The 18,057-nt window shown below is 48.1% G+C and overlaps 1 protein-coding gene across 1 annotated transcript; it reads left to right on the top strand.

The window, feature by feature from the left end:
• The first annotated feature begins 410 nt into the window (after window positions 1-410).
• OTX2 (orthodenticle homeobox 2) lies at window positions 411-4,204 on the top strand. The gene is made up of 3 exons (XM_046647847.1): window positions 411-507; window positions 1,539-1,690; window positions 3,584-4,204. Exons 1-3 carry the CDS (start codon window positions 411-413, stop codon window positions 4,202-4,204), a joined length of 870 nt encoding a protein of 289 aa, XP_046503803.1.
• The last annotated feature ends 13,853 nt before the right edge of the window (window positions 4,205-18,057 follow it).

Below are 18,057 nucleotides of genomic sequence, written 5' to 3'. Positions count from 1 at the left end.
GGGGTTTTGTTCTTCAGGGAAGGCAGATTGTAATTGCTTTCTTCGGGTCCTTTTTTTTTTTTTTAAGTTTAGGGTGGGGGTAGGGAAGACAGGTTTATCTGGTCTCTCTCCATCCGCTCTAGTTTCAGAGCAGCTGGGGGGTTGGGTAGGAGGGGGTGTTCTGCAACTCCTTTAAAAGCGTCTGCCCTGCGCTGCCCGGGCTCTTTTTAAATTAGTTGTGGAACGTGGAAGAGCTGCTGCCTCCGAAGCAGTAAACCAGCACCTCTGTTTGTTTGTTTGCTTTGCCCTTAGTTACACTACTCCAAACCCACCCATCAAGGACCCTGAATCTGTCCACCCCGGGCGAAGCGAGACCTTCCGGCTGGGTCCCCCAGATTTGGGCTGACTTTGCGCCTCCAAACAACCTTAGCATGATGTCTTATCTTAAGCAACCGCCTTACGCTGTCAATGGGCTGAGTCTGACCACATCGGGCATGGACTTGCTGCACCCCTCGGTGGGCTACCCGGGTAAGTGAGCCCCGCGGCACTCCTGCCCCGCCCTTCCCCACGCCCGCCCCGTGGGGATGTGACACCCTTTCCCCCGGAGCACCAGGGGTGGCGGTCGCGCTGTCCCCACCCCAGCTCCAGGCGAGGTCCCCACTGGGTTTTCCTTCTGGAAAGCAAGTCAGAGCCACAGGGCATTTACCCGCCGAGGGAGCGGACAGGGCCTAGGGGAAGCGAGTGGGTGGATCCACACCGCTTGCAGAAAATCCCATCGCTTTATTCTTAATTGGAGTGAATGAGGGACACGCATTGGAGCGGGAGTGGAAGGTTACTGTCCTTGTCCTCTGGGCGAGAAGCCCCTGCCCACATCTCGAAGCCCAATTCCTGGAAGTGCGCTCCTGGACCAGCCGGGTGGGTGTCTCCTCCTCTATTCTCCCCGCCACGCCTGGGCTTCCCCCTTGACCCCCAGGCCCTCCGCCTCTAACCCCTGGAGCTGCGACTTATCCCGGGGGCCGGCGCTTTCTCTTCCGCTCAGATCTGTTTTTGAAAATCCTCGTAGAAAGAGAAGTCTGAAATATGCCCCCATTTCAAAGATGGAGGAACAAAGGCCGTTGGAGTCTTAAAAACCAGGATCTCGAGCAGCATCGAGATTGGACCTATGAATCCGAGCTGCCGGTCCTCGGAGATCCTTTGACTTCACGGGATGGATTTCTTGTTTGTGTCGTGGTTTAGGGGTTGGTTCTGGAGGGGTTCTGGATTTTTGTCTTCCTTTTATTTCATTTGTTTTGCGAGCACGCTCTGGCTAGAGCATCTCCGACGTCAGGCGGAGCGGGGCTCCCCTGGAACGGGCAGTGTGTATCCTGGGTCGAGTGTTCCCTGCAGGAGCCCAGGCCGGGGACGGGTTGGAGAGAACCTTGACGGCTCTGGGTTGAAGGGCTGGGAGGACCGGGGAGTGCTGCGGCGTGGGGGTGGGGAAGTCGGAGCTCCCACAGAGACCCCTTTGACTGAGAAACTGCTCCCCCATCCTAAAGGGCCCTGGGCTTCTTGTCCCGCAGCCACCCCCCGGAAACAGCGCCGGGAGAGGACGACTTTCACCCGGGCGCAGCTAGACGTGCTGGAAGCGCTGTTTGCTAAGACTCGGTACCCAGACATCTTCATGCGGGAGGAGGTGGCGCTGAAAATCAACTTGCCCGAGTCCAGGGTGCAGGTAGGGCAGACGTAGACAGAACCATCCTCCTGGCTTCCTGACCGTGCCACCCCTCCCCTGCTCGCATGCAGACCCAGGGGAGCCCCAGGTCTTTGAGAGGACCAAACGATGGCTTGAAACTTGAAAACGCTCCATCTGGAGGCCAGGAAAGTCTTCTCCGAAGGCCCCTTGAGAGCCTGATCTCGCCTTTCGCCCCTTTTTGTCCCGTCACCCACATGCAATCCTATAAGCAAGGGTCTTCTGGCCCAGGTTGCAAGGTAAGCCTGTCGATTTAGCTGCAGTGATAAAGCTCAGCCCTAGAACCCTGGGTCCCTGGTGGACAGAGGTCAAGACTTGGCAGATTTCAAGGATAGTCACATAATATTTTAATTCTGCCCTTCCTCAGTATGGAAGTCCTTCCCCATTCTCATCTACTTTTAGGGGTGAAAGAAACTTAGCTCCTGGATAGTCCCAGTATTTTTACAGATGTATAGAGTAAATGACTTGCTCAGGGTCACACACCAATTTGGTGGTAGAGCCAGGCATTAGAAGCAGCTGGTGCTCTTACCAAAGAAATTACACAGTAAGAATGTTTTCTTTGACTTCTTACAGATTGAACCATTTAGCAGATAAAATAATTAATATAATATCTACTGTGGTCCCTCCTATCTTCCCTTAGTCTCCCTTAACTTGACCTTAAGCTGGAGAGGGAAAGTGAACTCCCTACTTTGCTGGAATGGAATGCAAGCCCCATATAGAGTTCTCCGGAGAGAATGATTAGCACCCAAACCACATACCCACCTGGGACTGCCCTTCAGCCTGGATACATCAGTGTGAACTGCAAACCAGAAAAGAGGCTTTTTCAAAATAGGATGGAAGAAGTTTTAGCACTTATAAGGCTTTAATGAAAGTCTTCACGCAAAGAAAATACATGGCTCTGACTGGTTGGTGATGTTGGGCTCAGCCTTGCTGGCATCATTTTTACCACAGTTGAGACACCAATATAGGAGCTCGTTCAAGAGGACAGCAAAGGACTTGTTGCCCAGAAAATGCCTGTAGTTTCCCTCCAAAAATTCTGGTAGTTATTTTGATAAGCCCCCTTATACACCAAACACAGCTCCTTCATTGCAGAACATGAACAGGGCTGGTAAAGAGAATTTTCAAATTTGCAGGCAGAGGCGCAAGTTGACAGGTACCGGAAACTGAATCTATGTGCTGACTGGCACTACCCTGAAGGCACAGACTCCAGTCTCAGGCTTGAGACTAGTAGAGAAACCTGTCCTCAAGCTCAAAGTAGAGTACATACAGTCACTCCACTTACCACAGAGAAGGTCTGACAAATAGACTCCTTCTTCAATAGGATCACTTCTTAAGAGTTTTCTTTGGTGAGTCTTTCAAGAGGCAAAAAGAGTGATGGAAGCAATCTCCAAATTAGCAGTTGCTCCCTGGTGGATGGACAGTGGACTGCTTGAATGCAGGCTGTTCTTGTCGGCATATAACAACAGAACTGTTTTCACTCACTTCTCTTGTGTTTCCCTCCCAAAGACATAGACATTTTATTCCATTGTGAGAGTGTTCTAAAATACAGGTGGGTCTATGTGTCTGTGTGTGTTTGAGGTGAAATAGGAGGGAAGTGAGGTGGAAAATTTTTAGCCATATATTTGTGTGACAATCTTAAATTTTATTGTTCTGTTCTAGGAGTAAAGCAGGGCCAAGTGGTTTTAGACAGAGCCTCTCCGACTTTCTCGCAATTACAGGAGTAGATATGGGAGCCCCATATAATAGGTTTTCAGTGGCAGGAAAGATTGTCTGCTTAGCTCACCTGTCCATGGAGGACAGATTATAATCTGGGAGCCACTCTGGTCCTTAAGGAGTTATTGAAACCACATTAAAGAAGTGTCTTTCCCTTTCAAGGTATGGTTTAAGAATCGAAGAGCTAAGTGCCGCCAACAGCAGCAGCAACAACAGAACGGAGGTCAAAACAAAGTGAGACCTGCCAAAAAGAAGACATCTCCAGCTCGGGAAGTGAGTTCAGAGAGTGGAACAAGTGGCCAATTCACTCCCCCCTCTAGCACCGCAGTCCCGGCCATTTCCAGCAGCAGTGCTCCTGTGTCTATCTGGAGCCCAGCTTCCATCTCCCCACTGTCAGATCCCCTGTCCACCTCCTCCTCCTGCATGCAGAGGTCCTATCCCATGACCTACACTCAGGCTTCAGGTTATAGTCAAGGATACGCTGGCTCAACTTCCTACTTTGGGGGCATGGACTGTGGATCTTATTTGACCCCTATGCATCACCAGCTTCCTGGACCGGGGGCCACACTAAGCCCCATGGGTACCAATGCAGTCACCAGCCATCTCAATCAGTCCCCAGCTTCTCTTTCCACCCAGGGATATGGAGCTTCAAGCTTGGGCTTTAACTCAACCACTGATTGCTTGGATTATAAGGACCAAACTGCCTCCTGGAAGCTTAACTTCAATGCTGACTGCTTGGATTATAAAGATCAGACATCCTCGTGGAAATTCCAGGTTTTGTGAAGACCTGTAGAACCTCTTTTTGTGGGTGATTTTTAAATATACTGGGCTGGACATTCCAGTTTTAGCCAGGCATTGGTTAAAAGAGTTAGATGGGATGATGCTCAGACTCATCTTCTGATCAATGTTCCAGGAGGCATAGAAGGAAAAATGAAGGCCTTTGAGGGGCCTACCAACCAGCAACCTGAAATGGACAAACCAATCTGCTTAAGGTCCTGTCATAGTTTTAGGTCATTGTTTTTTCTGATTTGCAAAGTGATCAAAAGCATTCTAGCCATGTGCAACCAAACACCACCAAAAATAAACAAACAAAACTAAATTGTGAGGGAAAGGAGGGAAGGACATAGCCTTCCTAAGCAGAGGTGTTCCAATGTTTTAGCCAATCCTTGGTTGAATCTTAGGAATGGACAGTGTCTCGAGCTCACTCACGTTTCATGACCAACTGGTAGTTGGCACTGAAAAACTTTTCAGGGCTGTGTGAATTGTGCGACTGATTGTCCTAGATGCACTACTTTATTTAAAAAATAATGTTCATAAGGAGTCAATATGTAGTTTAAGAGACAATCAGTGTGTGTCTTATATACATGGTACATCTGTGGTTTTTAATCTGTGCTAGACTTCAAAGCTGTGATCTCCTGTTATTGTATGCAACTTTGAACTCCACCTCTGCTGGGGTTCTTCTGTGATTAAATAGGTTATAATTATAAGCAAAATTCAGAGCAACTGAGTACTTATCTAAAAAGATTACCACCTTTGGCTGGAGGTGAGCTGCACTGAAACTTGACAACAAAATGTCTCTGGATGAGGAGAGTAAGAGAAGACAAGCAAAAGGACACTAATTCATCTGTAATTTACTGTTGGTAAGCCTAGCAGTAAAGAGACATCGGTCAATTGCTCTGACCACGATGAATTTATAAACTGAGATCATTGTTGTTTATGCTTGCAGATGTTAACTGGAAAAGTTATATATGCATAAACTTTTTCTTCCTGGATTTGGCAGATATGTATAATTATATTAAAATGGTTCTAGCACAACATTGGGTCCAGTTTAATTTTACACTACTATCTGCGAATGAGAAGCCCACGTCAGCCTCTCCTTCCCAAAACATGTTTTTTTTAGGTCAAAGAGAAAATTAGCGAACTTCCTTTTTAAATTTTTTGTGCTCTAATCTACGGATGAACTAGATATCATTGACTGTGGTATGGAAGTTTTTTGTGATTTCCATCAGGATTGCTCTGAAATTGAACATTGAGAGCCTAATGACCATTGCTTTTCCCCCTGCTGCAGACCCCAGCGATTTCTTAGGCACTTTATAAGGATGTTTTTAACATAGATCAATTTTTTCAGTGAGAAGGGAAGAACTCGTACCTCAGAGAAAATGAGAATGACAAGAATTCCTTGTCTCTATTATCTTAATGTGATTAAGGGTTTTTTTTTTCTTTAACTTCCAAAAAAATCTGAGGTAAACACGAGAGGGAATGTAATCAGAATCTCAAAGCAATTCAGGCAGAAATTATTTCTGAACAAAAGAGTTTCAGAAAAGTTTTAAAACCTATAATTTCAGTAGTTGAACATAAGGCACCTTGGTTAGTTTTCGTTTGTTTGTTTTTTGTTTTGTTTTGTTTTTAAGAAAGTGCTGAGGAAAAAACCAGGTCCTTTCTCAGTCCTACCAGCATTTTGTAAGCCAGTCACCAGAAAAGACAAATGGGCCAATGATCATGGTGCTCCTCAGGTAAAAGCAATATTTAATTTCACTTTAAACTTCTCATGCTCAAATTTGACCAAAATCACATGACTCTTGATTGTAACTTTTTAAAATGAAGGTTAGCAGTTTGCAACCATTTTGTTTTCTGGCTATTTAATTTTTCTGTCTCTGGCTGCGCATGCTCTCTCGAACCTTACATAATCTTGTCTAAGAAGTAAATTGTTTTTGTTTTACTGCTAAAGGAAATGCAATAATTTACACCCAACACTCGAGGCAAAACTTGACGGCAAGATTTTCCAGGACCTACTGATCATATTCACAGTACTGCAGTTTACAGCCAAGTGAGATTGGGGCCCGAGAGAGAATTTCCAGTTTTCCAGATTCTGGGTCTTACTCTCCCGTCTTTTCTCACACAACAGTAAAGCAGATCCCAAATAATTTCTCACACTACCTTTAGTTTTTAGGATGCCCCACTAAGAATCAGGAAAGATCACCCTCTCTTTGAAAACAATAATGATGACAAACATCGGACTGCTCAGCAAATTACGCAGCCAGGTCACTCTCCAGATACTTTTAGAAAGGAGGAGTCCTGAAAAAGGCGCTGGGCACCCTCTCAAACTGACTTTTCCAACCCCTCTGCACAACTTCGTTTAACAGACCACCGAGTTAAATCCCTTTGAATCGACGGCGAAGTAGAAATGAATTCCCCCCTGACCGCAGGCAGCGGAAGGAGGGAAGGGGCGGGGAGCAAGCGCGGGCTTACAGACGTCCAGAGAGTTCTGGTCACTGTCCTAGTCAGGACCGGGCTTCATAACGTTGAGCCCAGTATGACGATCCTTGGTCCTGAAATGACGCCACGCTCCCAAGGCGTCAGGGAGCTCCTTCGACTGCACATTGGCAGTTGACAATGACACGACACGGCCGTCTGATCTTTGTCTGGGGGGCGGAGGTGAGCGTGGGGTAATTTGCGTTACGAAGATCTGTGGCCCTAAACCTTTATCTTTCCCGCAAAGATTCTTGGCCCTTTGTATTTCACCTTGGGAGTGTTTCTTCCCTCCGTAGATAAGAAGAGAAATTCAATCAAGTCCATTAAGTTCCGGCTTGCGAGACCTCCGAGTTTTCGGTCACGCTTCGTCTCCTCCGTCCTCGCAGGCCCTTCCCGCGGGCGGCCCCGCTCGCCGCCCGGCCCCGGCTCCGCTCTCCCCGCGCCCGCGGCCACCTCGGCGCTGACTTCGAACTGCCGGCCGCCGCGTCCGAGCGAGCCGGGGAGCGCTGCATCTCCGCCGGAGCCCGGCCTGGGCCGGCGAGGCTGCCGACGCCCGCCCCGCCCTCGGGCCCGCGCTGGCTCCGCTCGGAGCACGGGACCCGCCTGAGGTCGGGCTCCGAGCCGGCCGCGGCCTGCGGCCCGTCGCCGGGTTTCTCCCCGGCCCGGGGGGCTCGGGGCCAGGCCGGCTCGGGGGGAGCGCCCTGCGCAGGGGGCGCTGGCGCGGGGACCGGGAGGGAGGATGGCGGGCCGGGGGAGGCGGGCCTGGCGGGGCCGAGCCCCCGCTGCCCTGGTCTCGGGAGGAGGCGCCGCGGACGGCGGGGCTCCCGCTGCCCCGGCGGCCTCGGGGGCCGGGGCGCCGGCGCGGGTCGTCCCAGACCGAGGCGCGCTCCCCAGCCTTGGCTTTATTTCGTTTTTTAACTGAGTGTCCTGTCGTTTCCTTTTCGGACCCGGCGCCCCACTTAACGGCCCAGAAGGCCCGAGGCGGTTCTGGAAAGGGAGAGCGGCGCCGCGGGCATCCCGGACAGCGCCGCGGCCGTTCCGGTTACCCGCAGGCCGGGGCCGCAGGCCCGCGCCCGCCTCCACTTAACCAGAAGCGGGCGCTCGGGCGGCCCCGGCGCGCGCACCGCGTGTCAGAACCCGCGTCTAACGCCTGGTGAAAACCTTGCTGTCGTGACGGGACAAAGCGGTAACCCAACACCAGGCGTGCCAGTGTTAACGTGGTGGTTTACCGCGTACACAGACGTGTTTTAATCAGGCAAGAGAGAAACACAAAGGAGCAGGGCAGGAGATGGGCGCATCCCACACAAATCGAAGCTGCTGGAGAAAACAACCCAAACGGGAAGATGCAGGGTCAGGCTCAGCTAGGACCTCGGCCTGCTTCTTGCCTTCCTTCGAAGACTTTACGAAGGACGGCGCTCTCTCTCCCACTCGCGCCGCACAAGGGTCCAAACCCCAGACCCGCATCTGCACGCACAGATCTGCGACCAGTGCCTTCAACTCCTCTGTTTTTCTCGCCACAACGGCCAGCGCCCTGTAAGCGCAGCGCGCCCTGATAAAACCTGATTCCCGATAGTCGTCCCATTTCCACCCTTGGGTTAGCAAGATAGGATAGAGGGGGAACCCCTGGGACTTTCCCCTGGAGTGGAGGGAGCAAAACCCCAAATAAAACCCGCCCCGATATTTTTCGGTATTAGGCTCTGAAACTGCACAGATTATGGGATTTGTCTCGGACAGAATTAACATTACATGTGAAACCGGAGTGCTCCAGTGTATTGAGACACATTGTATAGGATTGCTTGGAGCATCTCTTCCAAACTGCCTGTTAATAGCAACATGAGACTTTAAAATAGTAAGCGGGTTTTTGGTTTTAACCTGATTAAAACGAACTTTAGGCACTATTTGGAAAGGGCAGTTTTTCTGGTGGAAACAGTTCGAAGGAAAAGGAACCCAAAACGGGAGCTGGAGGAAGCTTCTGCATGCAGAAGAGGCTGGAGAGAAGAAAGCAGGCCGGCGTCTGAAAGGCCTTCTGCTACACAGCAGGCCCCACAAGCAAGGGAGATGCCCCCAGTTGTACAGGGAATCAGCCCCACTTCCTCTCTTGCAAGCAGTGTGTTTTATATTTAAAAACCAACCTGCTTTCCACTGCAAACAAACAATAAGCAAATTCAAATAAAGGAGCCCTCCCAAGTCCAACCCATTTGGTCAAGATCACTGCAGGTGCCTGAGAGGCCAGGCTATCACTAGGGGGAGGGTCAGCTTCGAATTTTGTTTTTCTCCTAGAGGGAAAGTCGAACAGCAAGAGGTCTATGACTCACTTTTATTCCTTAATCTCCCCCACCCTTTACCTTCAATTCTTAGTGGAAGAAAACATGGTATTTTCGGGGCGGGGGGGGGGGGGGGGACAAAGAAAACCAAAAAGAATTCCACAGCAAATATGATGGTAAGTCACCAAAGTTTGAATTGACTTCTGTTTTAGCACCACAAGGAAAAAACGATGTCCAAGAATCACATGGAACCCCCTGCCACCCTCTCCGGTGTCCTTGCCTTAGTTTGCCTACTGCGGAGGTGGGAAGGGGGCCTTTTGGATTAAGAGTTTCTTAGTCTGCCTGACAGCACTAGGAGACTTTTCTAGCCAAGGGGTTCTTTAAAAATAAGATGCCAGTTTCTGGCGGCTATAGGACTGCCAATCCACCCCCCCTAAAACTGCCCACAATGGGACCAGCAAATGCCACCTTTCGCGGCTACAGGAGCAGCAGCTACTGCACCCCGCGGGACTGCTCACCCTTCATCCCAGGTTCCCGAGGTAAAGGCTGGAAGGTGCCCCTTAGAGACAGCTTTTGGGTGAAAGCTCTCCCTTAGGCCTGCCCCATCTCCCAGCTACACTGAAACCTGAAAATCACTCATCCCAGCCTCCAGTTGTTAAAATCTGCTCCTAGAACCAATAGTCACATTTTAGGCTCATAGGCCATTAATAAAAATCTCCTTAACATTCAAATGGCTCTAAAATGCGTTGATAGCGGATTACTGGGGCTAAATGGACGTCGTGTGTGATAACATGGTCCCTGAGCAGCGAGGTTCTGGAGTGGGTGTCTGACCACAGCTACCTCATTATCAGCTTACAGCCAAACAGTTTTTAGCTGGGATGCTCTTAAGAGGCCTTTTCCCGACTGCAGAGCGGGAGACTTCAGTGTTCCTCATTTAACCGGATTTTAAAAACGCACAGTGTTCTGGAAAGGGGAGGGGAAAACTTGCCTGTAGGCCTAAGGTCACCTCCAGACGTAAGAGGGGCGGATCGCCGGCCACTGCCCCTCCCCTCCCTGCTTTCAATGGAGCGATGCCCGAAAGGCGGTGGCTTGGGCACATGGAGGCATTCGCCTGGGCTGCCGGGGTCGCCCTAAGTCCGGGGCTTCCCCGCGGGACACCCATGCCCGCCGCCTTGGGCCGCCTCGGAGCAGGGCCGCGGAAGAGGCTGCTTGGCTTGCCCGGACCAGGCCTCCCTGCCTGGGACGCCCGCGGGGCTCTCCTGCGGGCGGCGGGCAAGCCCTGGGCCCGGTGGCGCGCAGTCGACGCTCAGGATGCCCGCCAGCGGCCGCGGCACGGAGGGAACGGCTTCCCGGGTGCCAGAGAGAACTGTGGCCAGTGCCCCGTGTTCCCACTCTGCACCCCGCCTCTCACCCCGCGGCGGCCCGGGCGGAAGACTCCAAAGCCGCATCCTCCGCGGCCGCCCGGGTCGCCCCGGGCCGAGGTCCTCGGCGAGCTGGGAGAGCCCCGGGGCGGGGAGGCCGCCGCGCCGACGGCACGGTCGCCGCAGCTATTCCGGCGGGCGCCAGCGCCGCGCGGGCCTCGAACCACGTGCGGGGCCCAGGTCCCGCCGGGCCGCACACGGAGCCCAGGCCCGGGCGCAGGGGCGCTGCCCTCGGGAGGCGGGCGGGCTCGCGGGTCCCGGCTCCCCGCCAGCGCCCGGGCGCCATCGCCATCGCTCTCGGCCCAGGCCCACGTGGCGCTCCTCTCGCCGCCGCTCCAGCGGGGCCGGCTCCGAAGGCCGAGCTTCCGCCCTTCAGTTTCTCGTGAAAAGGCCGGGGGCTGAGGCCGGCCTGTCCTGAGAGCGCGCGACCTCGAGAAACCCCTGCACCCGGGCCGGCCTGGCTGGCACCGCGGAGCACAGTGCGCCGAGCCCGCGAGGCCCAGCCGGCGCTGTCCCGAGGCCCTCGCCGAAGCGCACCCACTCGGGCGCCCGGGGCCTGGGAGGCCGGCTGGTCGCGCCTTCCGGTTCCAACCAGAGGCGTGGGGCGTCCAGAGGCCGCGCGCTCGGGCGCGTTGGCTCGGCTGGTTGGCGGGGCGGCCTGAAATGCGTGTCGAGCTGGAGATCTGACGCTCAGGGTGCGCGTGTACAGCTTGTCCCCGGTCCTAGGCCGCTAATGCGAGCACGCTGATCACCTTCGGTGATGTTTGGTGGGAAATGTCCAGCCGTTCTGATTGATGTGGAAGGGGTAAGGCATTTTTTTAAATGGGGGGCAGATATTTTGGCCTGTTATTTATGTAATTATATATATATTTTTAGACATATGTCTAAAAACGAAATTAGGTAATTTTGGGTAGAATCACATTTTAAAATTTTAAATTGATGAAAGCCTTTAGAACGCATCTTTCAATAGCTCTTCTCGCTGATTAAGTTGATTCTATTTTTAATTTTAGTTTAAGTTGGCCATTTGAAGCTTTAGAAGGCTAACGAATTTATTAATTACCTTTTTCCAAAAAACAGACTTTATTTGTTCTTAAAATTGATCATATACTAGGGCCCTCTACTTTTGAGATGGAGAAATGGAAAACTTAATACAAACAAGTATTCACCATTTCAAGGACGAATAATTGAGTTGATTAAACCAATAGTCTTGATTCCTGCCCATTTTAAATGGGCGCATTGCTTTCTCTCCTTTTTTTCTTCTCCTTCATATGTATTAATAAGGGTGTGCAAAGACATACTTATAATAAAAGATGCCTGAGCTGATATCTTTTTCAGGAATTCTTAACCTATTATTCAAGGATCCCTTTGGGGATGGATTGATTTTAGACAATGGGGAATTTCCTCAACTGAATGGAAATTTTTTTGTCTGTGTATTCAGTGCACTTTTTCTGGGCAGAAGATCCATAGCTTTCATCAGATTCACAAAAGGGTCTGTAACCACCCCAAATCCAGAGTTCTTGGTTTCTAGGCTGCATAGATTGCAAATGAAGGGTCAACCTGGAGAGGGAAAGTTTTGTAGTTCTTGGTAACAATTGGACAAGATGGCAGCCTCATAAAATTTAAATCTGTCCTTAACGTTTTGAAACCTTGAATTTTTTTAAACAAAATAATCTAAAAGGTCCCTTTTATTTCCAAATTCTACCTAGTTAGTCCTAATTTGGATTATTTTCCATGAGGCTGTTTATGTCTAACACATTCTAATTTAATAAATGAAGTACACAACAGTTACTTATTTTATTTTATTTTTTGCTGAGGAAGATTCACCCTAAGCTAACATCTGTGCCAGTCTTCCTCTACTTTGTTTGTGGCTCGACACCACAGCATGGCCACCAACAAGTATTGTCAGTCTGTGCCCAGGAAGCGAACCCCGCCGCTGAAGCAGACTTAGCCACTAGGCCACAGGGCGGCCCCAACAAGATGTGTTTTCAATAGAATCTACATATGAAATGTCAAGTAGAAAATTTAAGCAAATAATTTAATGATTCAGACCAAAAAGACTCTTTAACCAAAGCAAAACAATCAATCATAACTACAAAATATTATCTAGTCCAAATTAAAATTTCAGAAAATTTAGCATGAATTGGTTCTCTCCCCTTGCACATGTACAAATGTACATGCACACAACAACTGTGCTTAGGTTCTCAAATTTTTCTCTTGAGAAGTTTTTCATTTTCCTTAAAACTTGATGATTGTCAAAGGTGGAGGAAACAATAGCTAAGGGAGATGGGACCTTCTAACTGAGTCAGAAGGAAGGCATGGCTATGTCGTCCAGGTGAGGAATTCAAAAATCAGATGGTATCAGCAACTTTAGGGGACCTGGGACAGAATTTAAATTAAATACTCAGAGGCCTGTCATTCAGAATAGCAAACCTTGCCCACTTACAACTCCCCGGCTTACTTCCAACCTTGTTTGAGAGGATATCTGCCATTAATTCAAGAGGAAGCATAATCTACAGGTTTATTTAGCATTTGATCTTTGTGCAGAGACTTCCATTTAGAGTAACCATTGCAGCTAAGATTTGGATCTGGTCCCTAAAATAGCCTGAACCGGATGACCTCAGGCAAGTAGACACAAGATACTAGCAATTTATTTCATATCAGCTCCCAAACCATCACCAGATGATAACAACTCTTAGACACTGTTAATCTCTGCTTGTCTCAAACTGGTGACCGCAAGGTGAAAGGCAGGGCGTTATCTCTGAGCAATTCCTGTGGCCTTCCACAGATTGCCAGTTGGGCCAATACAATTGAAGCCTCTTCTCCAGTGGTTGCTTTAAAAATTTCATATCCAAAGTCTTTGGTCTTTGTTAGACTAGAAGGTGGGAGGGCTTTATCAAGGAAAATGCCCGAGGGCCAAGATGTGGGGGCTTAGAATCCAATACAAATTAGAGAGGTTGAAAAGGTAACTGTGCGTGTTCCCTGCCCAAGAAACTTTGAACAACATCACTGTGTCTATGACTAGAAAAAGCCTCTGGAAATGGATGTTTTTGCCAAACAGTAGAGGGAAAATGCACCTTAAAAAATAAAAGGCAAAGTCCTATCTAGAACTGGTTTTATTGTTTTGAAAATGGCTTTATTTTTCCAATCTGTAAGGTCAGTACGGATCACCATATACTGATTTGGCATCAGTTCAGGGCTAGAAAGGGGAGCAGCAAGTGGGGGGAACAGTGGAAAACAAAGGAAAGGGGTGTACTCGTGAACAAAAGCTGTCCTGGGTGTTGGTGCCCAGAGGGAAACTAGGCTAAGTGACCTGTCGGGGAACTGCTACTATTTGTGTTTTCAAATATGCAGAGGGAAGAGTTGTAGCCTCCTGTTCCAGGGTCCTCAGCTCTGGCCTGAAGTCAGAGAGACATGCCTTTCCTGCTTGATGGAATTATTCTTCCCCTGTTACCCCAGTATCCTAGTTGTAATGATTCTATTTGATTTTGCTAGATGACTCTGGAGAGGATTGACAGATAAAAAAATTGAGAGGCTTCAAAAATACTGCAGCTGTTTTGATAATATGTATTTTAAGGTCTATGTGTTGGAAGTGGGTTATTGATGGTAAAAGTAAAAACAAATTATTTTAGGTATTTTTGGCAATAAGCTCCTTTAGACAAGATCAAAGATCGAACTTGATATATGCAGAATTTCGGTTGTCAGCAAACAATGCTAAAGAGACCTTGCACTATGTTATTCCATAACTTCATCCCCAGACCCTTTGTTGGCTGCCTAGCTTTTTAATTAACTGGTATTTGCAAACTCTGCTCCATTGTTTGGTATCTTCTCCTCCAAATGGTACACTAAATAAACTCAAGCTATAATTACTAATCACAGGATGGGTGCATTGTATACAATTGGTAAAGGGACACCCCTTATGATAAAAAGACACTGATTGATAAAGTGGTGCATTTTGTAACATCGAGTGATTGTCTAAGTGATTGTGGGGAAACAGAGCATGGAATAAACAATTAAGTCTTCTTACTGTTTAAGGCTGGCCTTGGCTCCAGCGTCTTGCTGATATAGCCTTCAAAAAGCATAAGGAGAGTCACCGCATTTGCCTGGTCAGACAAGAGGCAAAGCATGATCTTTCGAGTATTTGGAGGGATTACAATTTCAGGACTCTCTCCTGAGTATCTGTCTGCTCCGTGAGAGGTGGTCTGGATAGAGTCTACAGCCTAGAAGGAGAGAGACCAGCCTGTGTTCTCTTGATCTAGTGCTGCCATATCCTCATGATGATGATGGGGAGGAGGAGGCGGAAGAGGAATAGGAGATCCATCCGCCAAGTGGAATGATTAGCGTATATCTTAAACCAGTGAGCAGGACATTGGACTAGGTGATTTACTCAGCCTTTCAAAGATCTATCCAAATTGCAAATTTACTACTTTCCAGAGGTCAGTTTTCATTGCGGGTCTAGAACTTTTACCTTTGTGTGTTTCATTGATGACTTGAGAGGATTTGGTGCCCAGGGAAGTCTGTAGCTTCTCTTATGGAAGTGCCCTCTGTGCTCATCCTGCTTATCTTTTCTGAATATTTTGAGCTTTTCCTGAACATTGGTTAATTTTACCCCAACTTCATATACAAATTGGGGAGTTTTTTGGCCCATATTTCTAGCTCTCCTAACGTTGTAGAAATGCCCATATAACATTAATTAATAAAGAAATATGACTTCCTGGTGCCTTAGGAAATGTCAACCAGTATGCATTTTTTGTTATTTGAGAAGCCGGCCCCTGGTTTCACCGGGCGAAAGTTAAGGATGGTGGTAACGCAATCAGGCTTTGGAGCTGGATTGTCCAGGTTCAAATCCAAGCTCATCTGTGACGAGGTAGATTCTGTCCTTATGACGATGATTTAACCCTCTGTGCCTTAGCATCCTCATCTGTAGAACAGGGAAAATAACGGTTTCTACTTCCCTGATGGTTGTGAAGATTGAAGCACTTAGCTCAGTGTCTGGTAGGTAGTAAGTACTCAACCCATGTTCCCTGTTATTGTCGTCACCATTATTGTCGTCGTCATTGTAGTCAGTCTGTGGCCAGCGAAACTGAGTCAAAGTCAGAAGCCTTGATGAATTCATGTTGTCTTTACTCATTCTACTAGAAGGACAGGAACACAGATGTAATAGGAAAACTGTATGAAGAAGGATGATATAATATTGTATAATATGTATCAGATATAGATGTAGCATGACTGCCTGGTTACATTCATTTGGTAATGCATTTACCTTTGTCACAAAGCGTCCATATTTTTTTGTTCCACAGTTGAAGAAAACATAGGATTTTGAAATCTACAAATATATTTGGAAAGAAGGAAGTAAGAGCAAAGACAAATGTGACAAGAGGGTCAAAGTGTAACAAGGTAAACCACTCTGCTGTCTTTAAATCATACTGCTAGTCCTCTCCATGTAAGATTAAAAATATTTATCCACCACTGCAAGTAGTTTCTTCCCAGCTCCAGGCCCTCTGAACACCAACCTGCTCTCGCTATAGTTGAGAATATTCTGGCATCTTCATTCCCACATGCTCTAGGTTAATTCAGGCTGTGGGTCATGTTTATTGCCCCCTCCCCATCTCTAAAAACACTATCAAAACATGGTTTTAATTTCCTTTTAAACATGGCTCAAAGAGGGCTGCCAACACATCTCACGTTTTCCCCCAGAAACAATGACATTTAACAAGAAAAGTTTAGTAATAAAGTAATAAAGACCTTGTAAATTGGGTTCTTGGTTTGAAAAAAGATATGAGAATAATTGGGAATAAAAAAGGCTTTATGCAAATCAACTAGTATGGATGATGGCAGAAGGAGAAGAGAACAGGGTAATGAATTTGTTCAAATGAATTTACTGAAGATGGCAATTCAGCTCTCCAAGGAATTACAGAGAAAACGAGTAAGTGGCCAGAGGGGCTGATATCTCAAGAAAGCTTGAATAGGCAAAATGGACCACATTTGCAAAGAGCAAAGCTTTAGTCGTCAGCATCCACAGTTCTTCAGCACACGGGTCTGCTGTGCAAGCAATTTGTTTAAGGTTGCCAAATCATGCCTCCAAGGGCATGGACAGGGAGTTGAGACCTGCTCTCTGATGTCTGGAATAGAGCAAGGACCTGATGACCACCTGCAAGTGTCCGAAGAGGCGTCAGCCACCAGGCAGGCCGAAGAATTGTCCAGGGCCGTCCACAGGGCTAATTGGGAGTAAAGAGATGAAACAAGAAATCTCTCAATGATGGCCTCCCACTAGCTATGGAAGAGCCCCTCAAAGGATATGGCGGAATTGCCAGTTTGGAACATTTAAAGCTGGGGAAGGAAGAACTCTTGGAGTTAAGCCTCGGGAACTGTCCAGCACTAGTGGAGGCTGGGCTCACTGCGAAATGACCTGTTAGGTGAGAGTTTCCACCTATAACATATCTAACTGTGTGCTTATAAAACAGGACTCTCGGGGCGGCCCCGAGGCCGAGTGGTTGAGTTCGCGCGCTCTGCTTCGGCGGCCCAGGGTTTCACCAGTTCAGATCCTGGGCGTGGACATGGCACTGCTCTGTCAAGCCACATTGAGGCGGTATCGCACATGCCACAGCTAGAAGGACCCACACCTAAAAACATACAGCTATGGATCCGGGGGCTTTGGGGAGAAAAAGGAAAAATAAAATCTTAAAATAAATAAATAAATAAAACATGACTCTTGTTTTCAATTCTTTTTAACAGTTACGACACTAATGGTGTTACTGCCAAAGAGATTTCTGTAGGTTCATATAGATTTGCACTGGTTCTGTGAAGAAATGTAGTTATGTAATAAAAGTCAATATTTGCCTTGACGACACTTCAGCCGTGACCTCCTCAGGAGATGGAAAGAATAACCAGGCACACTGCAACTTCTCTTGCCTGTCATAAATTACTCCAGACAGCAGACACTAACTGCATTACTAACAATTATATGAGGAATAAAATTATAATGTTTTGCTGGCCCCAGAAACATTAAAATAGGGGTTAGAATGGCTGCAGGAAAGGCGTCTCAGGTGCCAACCTTACAAAATTCAGTTTCCACATAAACTGTCGTTAGGATTTAGGAAATCTAAGACCATTGTAAGATGTACCTGTTCTTTCAGCAAAATTCTGAGTGTCTTCTCTGTGTCGGGCGTTCTTCTAGGTCTGGGGCACACAAGGTTCCAGCTTCCACGGACTCACATTTGTATTTATGGGGGAACAGACGGATGCGTGGTCATTACAGGAGCCAGAAACTTCTGAATCAAAAAGAAAACAGTGGTGGATTTAAAGATGTATGGAAATGTAAATGACGCTAGATGCTTAATGTTTCCAGCACTCTTATGATTGAAAACTCATTTTTTTCAAAACACATGTGAATAGAATTCAGATGTTCTAATGAACAGAAGCAGTTTGTGATGCTCCATGCTCCAGTCCTTCTGGGTGTCCTGGGTGTGAAGGGAGGTTGGAGCACACGAGAAGCTCCACACTGAGAACAGACGTGGGTCCCAGGGTCTGTGGCTGCTGAAGCTCCATATGGTGTCCTGTGTCCTGGACTTGTTGTGTGACAGTTGCTGCTAACAAGCTTGGCTTTGGCTTGAACATCTTTGAAACTGCCCCCTCCAATTGCCTCAGTCAAACTGACTCCTTAAAAAACAGGGCTGTTAGCGGAATGGCCAAAATGTCACTG

This window comes from Equus quagga, chromosome 20, assembly GCF_021613505.1.
Source record: "Equus quagga isolate Etosha38 chromosome 20, UCLA_HA_Equagga_1.0, whole genome shotgun sequence".
Lineage (NCBI taxonomy): Eukaryota > Metazoa > Chordata > Mammalia > Perissodactyla > Equidae > Equus > Equus quagga.
Note: the sequence above shows the minus strand (reverse complement) of the source record. Positions and strands in the feature narration are given on the sequence as shown.